Source organism: Chelonia mydas, chromosome 7 (assembly GCF_015237465.2).
Source record: "Chelonia mydas isolate rCheMyd1 chromosome 7, rCheMyd1.pri.v2, whole genome shotgun sequence".
Taxonomy (NCBI): domain Eukaryota; kingdom Metazoa; phylum Chordata; order Testudines; family Cheloniidae; genus Chelonia; species Chelonia mydas.
The window spans coordinates 91,290,194-91,303,497 of NC_057853.1; the positions used below are offsets into that span (position 1 = coordinate 91,290,194).

Genomic DNA, 13,304 nt, shown 5'->3' on the forward strand with positions numbered 1-13,304 from the left:
ATAAGAAGACTGAGACTTTTCAACTTGGAAAAGTGATGACTAAGGGGGGATATGATTGACCTGTATAAAATCATGACTGGTATGGAGAAAGTAAATAAGGAAGTATTATTTACTCCTTCTCATAACACAAGAACTAGGGGCTCACCAAATGAAATTAATAGGCAGCAGGTTTAAAACAAACAAAAAGAAGTATTTTTTCACACAACGCACAGTAAGTTTGTGGAACTCTTTGCCAGAGGATGTTGTGAAGGCCAAGCCTATAACAGGGTTCAAAAAAGAACTAGGGTAGTTCATGGAGCATAGGTCCATCAATGGCTATTAGCCAGGGTGAGAAGGGATGATGTCCCTAGCCTCTGTTTGCCAGAAGCTGGGAATGGGCGACAGGGGATGGATCACTTGATGATTACCTGTTCTGTTCATTCCCTCTGGGGCACCTGGCATTGGCCACTGTCAGAAGACGGGATACTGGGCTAGATGGACCTTTGGTCTGACCCAGTATGGCCGTTCTTATGTTCTAATTATTATAGAATATATTAATATAAAAGTGTGGTTGATGGGATCCTTTTTGGGCTGAAGTTATACGACATCCAGTTTGAATATTTAGCTTTTAATATTAAATATTAATATTTTAAATATATAGCATTCCCTTAAAATGTACTTACTGTTAAAGAATATATAGCTGGCTCTATATTATACAGATCTCGGTCTAATGGAGAAAATTGCTGGTACATTGGACAGTTCTTGTCCCACAGAACAGGGGGTTTCAAAACACACCCACAGCCACCATTCGCCTCAAACATTGCTGCATTAAGATGCAGAGGGAGATCTGCAAAAGTAAAGCAGTCACAACTGAAAAATAGTGAAAATTCAATAGAAAGACAGCAAAATGTGGGTTTTTTAAAGATTACTGTTAAAAATGAATTGACAGTATAAAACTAATATTAAATTTCTTGGGACAGCTTTAACTTACATATCCAAGTTGCCCAAATAGTTTATACTTTAAAAAATAAGGATTTTCCAGTTTCACCCATTTTCTAGTTTTTGTTCTATTTAGGAGTTGGCCACACCCACTAACAATACCTAGCAAGTTTCCTGAGATTTTCCCCAAAATCTAGGATGAAAAAAAAAAGGATTGTGTAATTTGAAATCAGCTGAATGGAGCAACTTTTTATGAAAACCCAAAAGGTAAGGGAGCATAAGTAGGGATAGAATATAGCCCAAAGATTGTAACCAACCCTGCATCAGTACCCAGACTTTGTTCCAGAGGAGTCATTTCTAGGATAAGGGAATTCAGTGTCTTTGTATACTTAAAAAGTTATTATAAACGATATTGTGGCTACAGCACTGTAAAAGTGCTGGGATTCCAGCCAATTATGGTATCTGTGGGTGCAGTGCTCTAGGCACTTCCACGTCATCAGTGAGGCAGAAGACCTACCAAATTAGGCACAGAATTCCAGTATTCTGGAAGCAGTAATTCACATAGGCTAGATTGCTTTTAGCCTTAACATGGTTGCAAAAGGAAGTAAATGCAGGTAAGGCCCCCGCCCCCCAGTCTCAAATGGCCACATGGAATTTTATCCAAATCATCTGTCTCCCTCCTGGGTACAATGCAGGGTATGATGTTCTCTGCGGCAAGCAAGTGGGTGAGGAAGGTTGGTTGGTTGGGCATGTGTTGGGAAGGAAGATGCACCCTTTCAAGAGCTGGCATAAATTACCTCCCTGGGAACAAAAGGGGAGCACGGGATGAATTGTGCTTGTTAGAGTCACAATTTCTCCCAGGGCTATTTCTGGGGTGGTGCCTTTATGCAACACCTCTTATTCAGGCTGTGCTAATGGATACAATCTGGTCCCTATTCTCTATGAGTTACCACCCAGGTATATATTTACTCAAAACTTTTTCAAGTACAGTATCTTTGCCAAATAACCCAACATCTGTTTAATAAATCCACAAATACAGATGATGGTAAGATAAAGGAATATTATGGTAAATACAGTTTCATAATTAAAGAAGCACTTATTTGATCATTAAAATGTACATAAATATATATTACTAGAGGAATTATTCTACCCGTACCATCAGTTTGATAGTTAACTGCCACTAACTGTATTCCATGGAGCCAGAATATAAGGGGATGGGGGTTTGAAGAGTCAATGCGTGTGGCAGCAGGATATGTTCTCAATAGCTGACATGTGGTATGCTCAATCAGTTTCTGAGAATATCGTCTGCACAGACGTTTGGCAGCATTCTCATTCAGTGAAGAGATATGATAACATTTAGGTGTCCTTATGATAGCACTGAGAGAAGTTGTATGGTTGAAAGGAGGAGAACAAAGTTCTTCCCAGGTTTGCCGGGCACCCTCAAAAGGACCTGGAAAATAAACATTAATCTCAAATTATAGCTGCAGATCCTCAGACCTCAAGCATCAGTTTTTTCCTGTGAAGTATATTTATGTTTTTTGGATAGGGTAAAAATAAATGATCTCTAGAAACCACACTGTTCACACAGATATCACGTTTCTTTCTTCATGTGCAGTAAGAGCAATTAGTGAGAGACTACATAATGGTTAAATACTGATACTGTAACTAGGCATGTACTAAAAGGTATTTCCATAAATAAATATTTGAATATCATTTCCTTGAATTAAATGAGTACATATTTAATGTGGTATTTAATGTGTGAGACTATCTTAACAGTCTGAAATGAGTCTTGACTCTTAATTCATTGCTGGAAACCTTTATAATATTGCTAGTACGCTGCTTGGAATATAGAGATTGTTTAAATGGAAAGAATATAAAATTTCTTTAAGACTACTATGTCACTTTCAAACTTTACTATACAACCTGCAGTAAAAAGACAGAGGACCAAATTCTTTGCTGATTTATATCCCTTGCAGCCCCATTGAAATTTGCACCAAGTCTACGTGCAGGATTTTGCCTAAAGACTATGGGGAAGCTTTTCAAGACATAAAATGGCAGTTAGCTGTTTAACTGTCGTTTGCACCTGTGAAAATCTCCTCCCATATCTTTTAATATATAAACTTGATCCTAAGGTACATGTTCAAGCTATAAGATACAAATATTTTAGTTGTGAATCAATCATTCTCATCAGTAATTTTTAACTGACTAACTTTATACCTCCAGAAAATTAATCCTATACTAACATTCCATATTCTACAGTTGATTCTTTATAAAGAAGTTATTGTAATAGCTGCACTATTAATGAAAAGTGATTCAAAAATTCAAGAGCAGCATGCACACAGTAAATTGTTTGATCTTTAACAACTTGATCTGGTGTATGTGTTGGACTACAGAGTCATTCCACGTGATTGGTGAAAGAAGATCCTGACTTTACCTTTTCCAGATGCTTTGGCAAGTGTTGCTGGCTCCCCAGGGCTTAGTCTGCCAGGATTGTTGCCAAAAATGGACTTCCTGCTTTTTCTTTCCTTTCCTCTGCTAGAGCCAGATGGGTTTAGCGTTGACAGGCCTGTTCCCATAAAAGTAAAATAAATAAGCCAAAAAACATGACCAAGAGGGCATGACATTTTCCATCATTTTTCACTTTATTCTTTGAGGCACTAATACTAAAGTAGCACACAGGACAACTAGCATATGATTCCCAGTAACTGAGTCTAACTATATTTACAATCATCAAGAAGATGATATACAATGCAACACAGGGACAAAAAAATCTTTGTGACATAACTGTTGCCTGAGATTTATTTTTGGCTGGAGAACAGGAAGTAATTTAAGTCTTGTGTTACAGAATAGCCCCAATGACTCTCAAAACAAATTCTACAATGAACAGTCACAATAAACCCAGACCTAAAAAATAATGCTACCCATCACAGATCCAACCTGTTTTTCCGGTAAATCAAAACATACAAGTATACCATATCATGGTACTGACACACTGTAGGCAAGGACACTGACTATGTGTTCAAATGAACCTGACAAAAAGGACTAAATCTGATGTAAGTACAATCCCAAAGAATCGCAGGGTAATATACTAGTTGACCCATGAGTCTTTTCGAGTCCATCTTATATTATATTAAAACTACTATTTATAACTCATATTTCAACCATGGAAAATATTTGTAAGTGTGGAAAATCTTGTAATCCCTTAATGATTATGACCTGTTTTGAGATACTCAGATGAAAAGCACTATAATAAATATTATTATTCTATATACATATATTCAAAACAAAACAATCATTAAGGACATGATCTAAACTCCACTGAAATCAATGGATTCCATTTCCACTGATTTAAATGCCTTTCCATTGATTTCAGTGGGTTTTGTTCAGATCTAACTGAAATACAAAGTAAAAATACATCAAGGAGCTCTTTTGACATCAGTTCAACACATGAAAGCCAGATGAAGAATGCTATTGGAACTCCACGACATATCTGTAACTTAACATTTTTCTTAATTTTTTATTAAAATTTGAAAAAAAATTATTGCACAAAGAAATGTAAATTGAAAACTTAAGTTACAATAGAAGAAAATACTGAATTTACAGTGAAAATTAATATTTTAACTACTAATTTGAAGCTTAGCAGAAGTTGGATTCTGCTCCACTGAACTCAAACTATTGCAGTTTAGCAGTGAGGTCTCAATCCTTCAAATGCTTTTGCACATACTGAATGAAGTTAAGCACATCATTTCAATGGAGCCACTCATGGCTTCCAAGGTCCATAGCTCTGGGGCAGCCCCACCAGGCCAGGGCTTCCAGCCTTCGTGACAGAGCTGGGAGCCTGAGTTCCACTGTTTGGCTCCCAGCTCCCCAGCAGGGAGACTGGGAAACATGAGAACCTCAGCTTGAGTCAGGAAATCCTGGAAGTGCCCAGGGTTTTCAGATTTCCAGGCCAGCTGGCTCCCTGTGCTGCCTGCTTGGGAACTGGGCTGCATGGGGAGCCACTTGGCCCCCAAGTCTGGAAGTCCTGGGTCCCCGGGCCTGGGACAGTTCAGGTTGGGGCTGCCCAGGAGTCACAGACCATGAGACAGACTCCAACAGCTGTTCACTGGAAGCAATGAAACTGACAAGAATGTCAGTTTCACTTAGCAGCTGAGGCAGTCCCAGGGATCATGCCTTGTTTAGGAAACACCATGTTTTGGTGTTTCCATTTTTTTATTTTTAAGATGTCCAGTTTGCAGGAGATTTCAAAATATCAAAAATTTCCCACAAACTGGAAATCTCTAGTTTTGTCCAGTTCTACCCACTATTAACCAAGAGACAAAATGAAGGAAACACAGATAATATTTTTGTAAAAGGAAGATGCTATAATAATAAGTACTTCAACTCTAATATCCTGTGCATTGGCTAGTACAACTGGGAGAATTATCTGTGTTAAACATAGCTACTTATATTAGAATAATAATCAGCTGCAAAATAAAACTTCAGATGATTTAGGAAGAACATGGAGCAACTGATAACTCACAGCAGACTTCTGGCCTTTTCAACATATATTTGGCCAGATCCTGGACCTTGATATAGCACATTAGCACTACTCCAGCAGCACAAAGTATCTGTAAAACTGGGGTTACTTGTTACTTGGTTGATTTCCAGGTTGTGTAGAGGCTGCATAGCCAGCCCTATACCACCTCTTCTTCTGATTCCCTGACATACGGGGCATGACCAGAGCACTGATGGCCTGAATGGTCGTTTGGTGGCCATCTGTAGCCAGGAGAAAACTAGAGCAGTGCTAAAGCTGCTCTAAGTTGCGCCTGAGGCCAGCCCAGCCCATGGCCAAGAGCATAAAAGGTGGTACAAAGTGGATGTCACCTGGACCCTAGAACTGGGCCCACTGGGTGCATTAATTTTTTCTGGTGTTGGGTCCTTTCCACATTGGAGGATTAAGTAGGGTCTCAAAGGAGCAAAACTTTTGGCAGTCAAGTCTTATGTTTCAAGCCCTTCTTTGTGGAGACAGTCACTGAGGAAATAGACTAACCTGTTACCTAATTATTGGAGGGCAAAGCAAAACACTAGGGTAAGTTGAGCCCTAGCCACATGTGATGGTTCAGGGGCAAACTGCATCTGTGATCTGTCCCCCAGTCTCTCCTTTAGGCACCTTTTCCAAGTAACAGGGCCTCTACTTGCTGCACTCTTCCCACAATGGCACTCTTTGGATTGGATCAATGGGCAACAACACTCCTTATTCCCACTCTACTGTCATAGTTATAGGGCCTCTTGAGTGCACCACTCAGGTGACAGGTTTCTCTACCTTTCCCTCTCTTCTGGTGGAACTCCATTGCTTTATCACTCCTAGACTGGATCCCTGGGTGCGACTCCCTGATTCCAACTTTGCTAAGATGACAGACACAGCTGTCTCTCTGGGAGCCTTTGACCACTGGCTGATTAAGATGACTCAGCACAGCTCCTTCCAAAGGGACATAATGTCCATTCACAGAGAGTTACATAGCAAAGAGAGGAAAAGGTTAAAACCACAAAAGTTCTGCCTGCCTGGGTCCTGTCTAGAGTTCATCACCTCTCTCAAAGCATAAGCGAGCCCAACTGCCTCCGACACATCCCACAGAGCCCTGCTGCATGCTCTGCCTATCTCAGTCCCTATTGCAGAGTCTCTCCCTTAGCAGCTGCAAACAAGTCATTCTCCCTTTCTCTCTAGGCAGGGATTTTTCAGTGGAGCATTGTTCTTTTGATCTTAAACTCTGGCCTTGGCAAATCAGCAGCGTAACATTCGGCTGGCACCTAGGAAGAGCATCTTCATCATTTTGTAGCTCAGCCGTTGCCCCCTGGAAGTTGTTTATCCAAAGATGTCTTACCTGTGACAATGGTGTTGTTTCCTGGCTTTTCCTAACAACCCCTTTTAATTCAACTCCATGTAATCGGACAGGTAAAACGAGCAGGTAAAATGAGGTAACATTCATAGACATAATACAGACATCATTCTCGTTCTCCACACCATAAACAATCAGAACAGATAAAATGCTTTCATGAATTAGAGGAGGGTACTATAATAAGTGCCAATCGACATGGGCTTATGGACAATATATGTTATCAAACTCACAATCTCTTTTTCTGATGAGATTACAAATTGGTTTGATAATGTAATATATGTATATAATATAATGCTGATGTAATATACTTAGACTTCTGTAAGGCACCACACAACATATTGATTAAGAAACTAGATCAATACAAGTTCAACATGGCACACATTAAATGGAATAAAAACTGACTAACTGATAGGTCTCAAAATGGAATTGTAATTGGCAAATGATCATCAACTGGTAACATTTCCAGAGGGATCCCACAGGAATCAATTCTTGGCCCTATCCTGTTTAACATTTTTATCAAGGAGAAGGAAGAAAACATGTTTGTTTTAGGATGTATAAACAGGGGAATATCAAGTAAAAGTAGGGAGGTTATATTACTGCTCTATTTGGCTCTGATGTAACCAATACTGGAATATTGTTCTGGTCATCAGACCTTATTGCTCCCAAACCATAGTTACTACCTATTTCTTGGGAGTACAGGTTGTTGACCAGGTCACTGCATCAGGCAGCGTTCAAGTGTTAGCCTAGGTCTTCACATTCACATTTGGAGTAATTCCCTTAGCTTTCACTTGATCATATGTTCTGGTGTCCACAATTCAAGAATGATGTTGATAAATTGGAGAGGGATTGGGAAGAGCTACAAAAATGATTAAAGAATTAAAAACATGCCTTATAGTGAAAGACTCAAGGAGCTCAATCTATGTAGTTTAATGAACAGAAGGTTAAGGGATGACTAGATCACAATTTAGAAATACCTACAGAACAGAAACTTGATAATAGAGGGCTCTTCAGCCTATCAGACAAAGGAACAACATGGCTGGAAGTTGACGCTTAACAAACTCAGACTAGAAATAAGTTGCACTTTTTTAACAGAGAGTTTAATTAACCAAAATTACCTAAGGGTTAGAACAATTTCCTAGGGTTGTTGTGGATTCTCCATCACTGAAAATGCTATTATCAAAATTGGACTTTTTTCTAAAAGATAAACTCTCATTTTAACAAGAAATAATTCAAGGAATTCCTCTGGCCTGTGTTATACAGGAGGTCAGACAAGAGATGATAACAGTGGTCCCTTCTGGCCCTATGATCTAAGATTGGCTTCCTCAGAAAGAGCCAAATCATAAGTGCAAAACACAAAACAAGTAAAAGGGGCCAGAGGAAAGAAATCTTCTCTTTAGACTATACAGCAACAGCAGAGTCACCTTGCAGCCTCTCCTGCTACTTCAGGATTACATTACCCCCACCCCCTCCCAACTTTTGCATCCTTTCCCTTCTCCAGAAGAAACTGGTCAGTAGATCCACATAATTATGGATCCACCAGCCTTGTCCTCGTTTTTCTACTGCTCCAACCACAATATTGTCTATTGGCTGGGGCCTGTGAAGTGTTTCCAGCTTCCTGTCCCCTTGCTGCACAGTGGAATCACATCAGTTGCACTGTGGTCAGGGACTCTATGTCCACAAAGAGAAGGGCAGGATTTTTCCCCAAAGGAGGGGGCATATAAACGTTAACTTGGGAAAGTAGGCTTTATGGGTTCTAGCTATGCCTATAAAAGTGTCCTCCCTGTGAAAGGAACTGATTTTTTTATTTGTCCTAATTACGTTTTGAATTAAAACAAAGGAGATATTTAATTATGGCAAGTGAGTATTTATTTTCTAATTGAATTTTAGGAACATTTTAGAAAGTCAGAAATGCGTGTATTAAAATGCTTTGAGTAACTGAAACTGTATGAAAGATGGAAAATACTACTCTTTGCTCAGAAGAAAATAATATTTGACTTGAAAGATAACTGGAATTACTTCACTGTAGATTATATTAAGGGTACAGCTAAATTAAAAATCACAAATCTTATTTTTTAACTTGCCATTGTTACAAGTTACACCTAACATTCATAAAACTAAGATTAGAGAAATGTTTCTCTCTAATTTTTCAATTTGCTTACCTTGACTTTGTGTAAATTAATTTCAGATTATATTTCTTTTTGTATTAAATCCTAATGTGCAATAGTTGCCAATATTTCTCTAGAGAACTGTTCTACTAAAGAAGCTGAATTCTCATTTCAACAAACTATCAATAATGAACAGTAAATTAGCAATTTAAAAAATGAGTTAGTATACAGAATGTACAGTATATTAGCCAAAATACGCTCATCCTCAGTGTTCTGTTCTGAGCAAATGAAGACAAGTAATCTCAATTTCAGTTCCTCCACCTCCTACTGTTTTCCAATCCCTATCTCTCCATCACTACAGAATGAAGCCCCTCCTACCTCTCTGTCCTACTGCGGGATCACTGCTACATGCCTATCATGGGCCATTTTCTTCCTGCCACCCATCCACCTTACCTGGGCTGCTGGCCTGCTCTCCAGATGTTCTCTACTCCTGGTTCCATGCCAGTTTCCCTTTCAGCCTCATCCCCAACATGACCTCTCTCTCTCTCTCTCTCTCTTCCCCCCCCCGCATTCCCCAGCTGGTGTCTAGCCCAATTACTGGGTCATGAGGGACGTAGATAATAATGTCAGGGGTGCAGGTGAGAGGGAAGGCTTCTGGCAGTGGTGTAACAAGCTAACTTGGAACCTATTCTTAAAGACTCCTGACCTGCTCTGCCTCCCAGAGGCTGCAAACTCTTCTTCAGACCTGGCACAGCAGCTCCTTAGGTGAAATTCTAATGAAAAGCCTTACAAAACAGCTTGTTCTTAGCTGTCATTCAGATAGGAATTAGCCAGTTCACTACAGTTTAAGGGTTGGAGTACTTTTTCCCTCCATGACAAACGCAGCACATAGAATCATCAGTCATCGTACAGAATTCATAACCACAAAAAAAAAAAGGCATATTCCCCACATACTACAGTTTGAATTCCGCAGTATAAGCAGTTACAATTATATCACTGTAATGTTCCAAAGATTTAGAAAACATAAAGCAATAAGCATGCTTACCAGGGAATTTCACAGCTTGGCAATAGATGACAAGATCTGAGAGCTCTGGTGCTATCTGTCTACTTTCCTTCTTATTTTGTGGAAGATAAAATTCTTCACCCAGTTCCATGTCATAAACCTAAGTGACAATTCAAGTGATGTATAATACAAAAGGTTTGAAAATGGAAGTATTCTAGCATACTTCATATACACACTTGATGTGGTTTTATCACATTCAGCACACATGGTTCTATATCCTCACATAATGGATTTATGCATGCATCTATTTTTCGCATTCGTTACCATATATTAGTACTATTTGTATTGCAGTAGTACTCAAAATACACCTAGATAACTTTAAAAATCCAGCCCTAAGTTACTTCTGACTCATAGCAGGAGTGAGACCTAAGCAGCTCATTTTCATTCAACAAGAATATATTCAATGAAGACAAATGCCAAGTACTACACTTAGGAAGGAAATACCAAATACACAACTACAAAATGGGGGATAAATGGGTAGCTGCTGGTGCTGCTCAAATGAAAAGGATGTGGGGGTTATACTGAATCAAAAACTGAATAGGAGTCACTGTGATGCAGTTGCGAAAAAGGCTAATATTCTGGGTTGTATTAACAGCAGCATCCTCTGTAACACATGGGAGGTAATTATCCCACTCTACTCGGCCCTGGTGAGGCCTAAGCTGGAGTATGGTGTTCAATTCTGGGTGCCAGACTTCAGGAAAGATGGGGACAAACTGGAGAGAGTTCAGAGAAGAGCAAAAAAAATGACAAAGAGTTTAGAAAACCTGACCTATGAGGAAAGATTTTAAAAATGGGCATATGTAGTCTTGAGAAAAGAAAACTGAAGGGGGACCTGATAACAGTCTTCAAATATGTTAAGGGCTTTTATAAAGAGCACTGTGATCAATTGTTCTCCATGTCCAATGAAGATAGGCCAAGAAGAATTAATATGTAGCAAGGGAGATTTAGGTTAGATATTAGGAATAACTTTCTAACTATAAGGGTTGTTAAGCTCTGGAATAGGCTTCCAGTGGAGGTTGTAGAGTCTCTACCACTGGACGTCTTTAAGAAAAGGTTAGAGAAACACATATCAGGGATGGTCCTACCTTAGCACTGGGGGCTGGACTTGATAACTTCTCAAGATCCCTTCCAGCACTACATTTCTATGATTCTGACGATGACACTTAAACTCATGTCTCCTCAAAAAGGCTCATTCTCCACCCACACCCTCCACATCATTCTCCACACTATTTTTTTTTATCCTGCACTCTTGAAAGCAGGAAACCAAGCATATGGAGGGCTTGAGACTACCAGTCAGTATGAGGGTTCATACCTAGACCAGATATCCCAAAGAATGCAACACCCAATCTGGTCATTTATTTAAGTGACTAAATAAATGGGAGCTCAGCTCTTGAAAATATGGCCACTAGTATTTTACCTTACTTGTGCCCCCATGTAACCTCTGATCACACTTGTGGAGTGCAGCAGCCTTGCAATCCCTGCTCAACATGACACAAAGAGTAACAGTATTCCTTTATATATTAAGGAATCACCAGTCAAGACCCTGAAGGGAGGCTTTCCATCCTACACTTTATTTTTAACCCCTTTTTATACATGTTTATCCATAGGTAGGGAGCTTCACTCAGCGTAAAGTAGAAGTGTGTGATACATTCTGTTCATAAAGACAAAATGACTTTAAAAACCAGTTCTCATTTTACTTTTTGTAAATTTTACTAAAAGCAAAATGCAATTTTGCCAGTTAACTGAAAAAGTTGTACAACGTAATACGTGCATAGTTGAGAGGAGGGGAAGGTTGATGTTCACGTTGAACTTCCAGCAATAATCTGGGAGGCAAGACTCCCTGCATGCATGGGAATAGCTCACATTAACAATGGCAGAACGTATGCATAATCATTAAGGGGAGACCTACACTATCTGTTACAAGCTGAATATCATCAACCAACAGCTGTGAGACTGTCACAATTGGAAAAAACCTCAGAGAGAAAGACAGTACAACAGCTGGAAGAAAATTCCATAGAAGGTCTTCTTTAAATAAGTGAAGAATTATTTCAAATTCATATATTTTTGGTTTGTTTGTTTGTTTGAAATACTAGTGATGATATTTTTTCACATGCTCTTGATGGAAAACAAGAAGGGTGGGAAACTGCGTGAGAGAATACAGCTGCCAGGGACAGTGAATACGCAAGGAGAGATGTCTGGACATTTTAGCAAAATTGCACAAAAAGAAAATGGGTCAAAAGGTGCTGTTAAAAATGGGGTGAACCAGCTGAAATAGTGAGAAAAAAAATAAATGTAATCTTATGAATAAAGTTCATTTTTGCCTGTAAAAGAAGACAATGCAAATATACACGCATCAGCACCATTTTTCTTCTAGTACGCATTTGAGGTAGAGAGACTCAGTTTTAATCACCTGAGGCATTGTTTTATAAAAGAGTATTGTCACATAAGCAAGCAAAATGGCAGAAGTTGGATTGTTAATGTGACAAATTAATACAGAAATTGACATTTCTTATGTTGAGCCAGTTTATATGCAGCCAATATACTGGTGAATTTTTTTTTTAAACAGACTTGATTTCAAGATAATGGAATACCATTTAAAGGGAGTTTTGTAATTTTGTCAGGTTTGTTTCCCAGTGTTTATTTTTTAAAATCAATTTTTGAAAAAAGTTATTAATTGGTGTTGTTTTCACTTCAGATTGAAAGAGAAAGATGCACATAGAAATTCACGATATTCAATACCCTCCAGAAATATACTGAGTGTGGATTTCTCTATGTATCTCATAATATTAATATACGTATAAAATACATTATGCTCTAATTATTACTGATTAACAACACAAAACTCACATAAACCTGGATCATTAATAAAAAAGATTGCACAGATCTGTTCTAAATAAATGTATATTATCTTGATTTAAAACAGTGTAAGATATACCTTTCAGGAAAAAGTCTAAAAGAGATTTTTCTTTTAAACTCTACTACGAAAACTATCATTTTAAATAATTATACTGATAAATTTATTGGCTTTCTTAAATGAATTGTGGACAGTGGGCCATATTTTGTCTTTGTTCTGTGCACAGAACTCCCATTGAACTAAATGGAAACAGTAAAGACTGAGTCAGTATACAGTGCACCCAAGCCTGGAAAAATGTTCTGATGAGCCCAGCATTTTCAATATATCATGAGGAGTGCGTGTCAAAAATGAGTTCACAGTGAAGTACAATAATATCTGGTAAATTGCTTGGGTTTGGAAAAAAAGTAATCCTCAAATCTGATAAACCGTGTGTGTTCTATGGAATTACGAAAGTCATGAAGATAAAGCAAACTTTATAAGCTGCA

The 13,304-nt window shown here is 38.6% G+C and overlaps 1 protein-coding gene across 2 annotated transcripts in view; it reads right to left on the bottom strand.

The window, feature by feature from the left end:
• The window catches only part of PLCE1 (phospholipase C epsilon 1), a 329,298-nt gene that overhangs the window by 28,188 nt on the left and 287,806 nt on the right, over positions 1 to 13,304 (bottom strand). For both annotated transcript variants that reach the window (XM_043550715.1, XM_027821849.3), the window contains 4 exons: positions 9,948 to 10,065; positions 3,353 to 3,484; positions 2,075 to 2,368; positions 663 to 826 (listed from right to left, as the gene is read on the bottom strand). In XM_043550715.1, the coding sequence (XP_043406650.1) occupies positions 663 to 826; positions 2,075 to 2,368; positions 3,353 to 3,484; positions 9,948 to 10,065 (708 nt within the window). The remainder of the gene's footprint in view (positions 1 to 662; positions 827 to 2,074; positions 2,369 to 3,352; positions 3,485 to 9,947; positions 10,066 to 13,304) is intronic.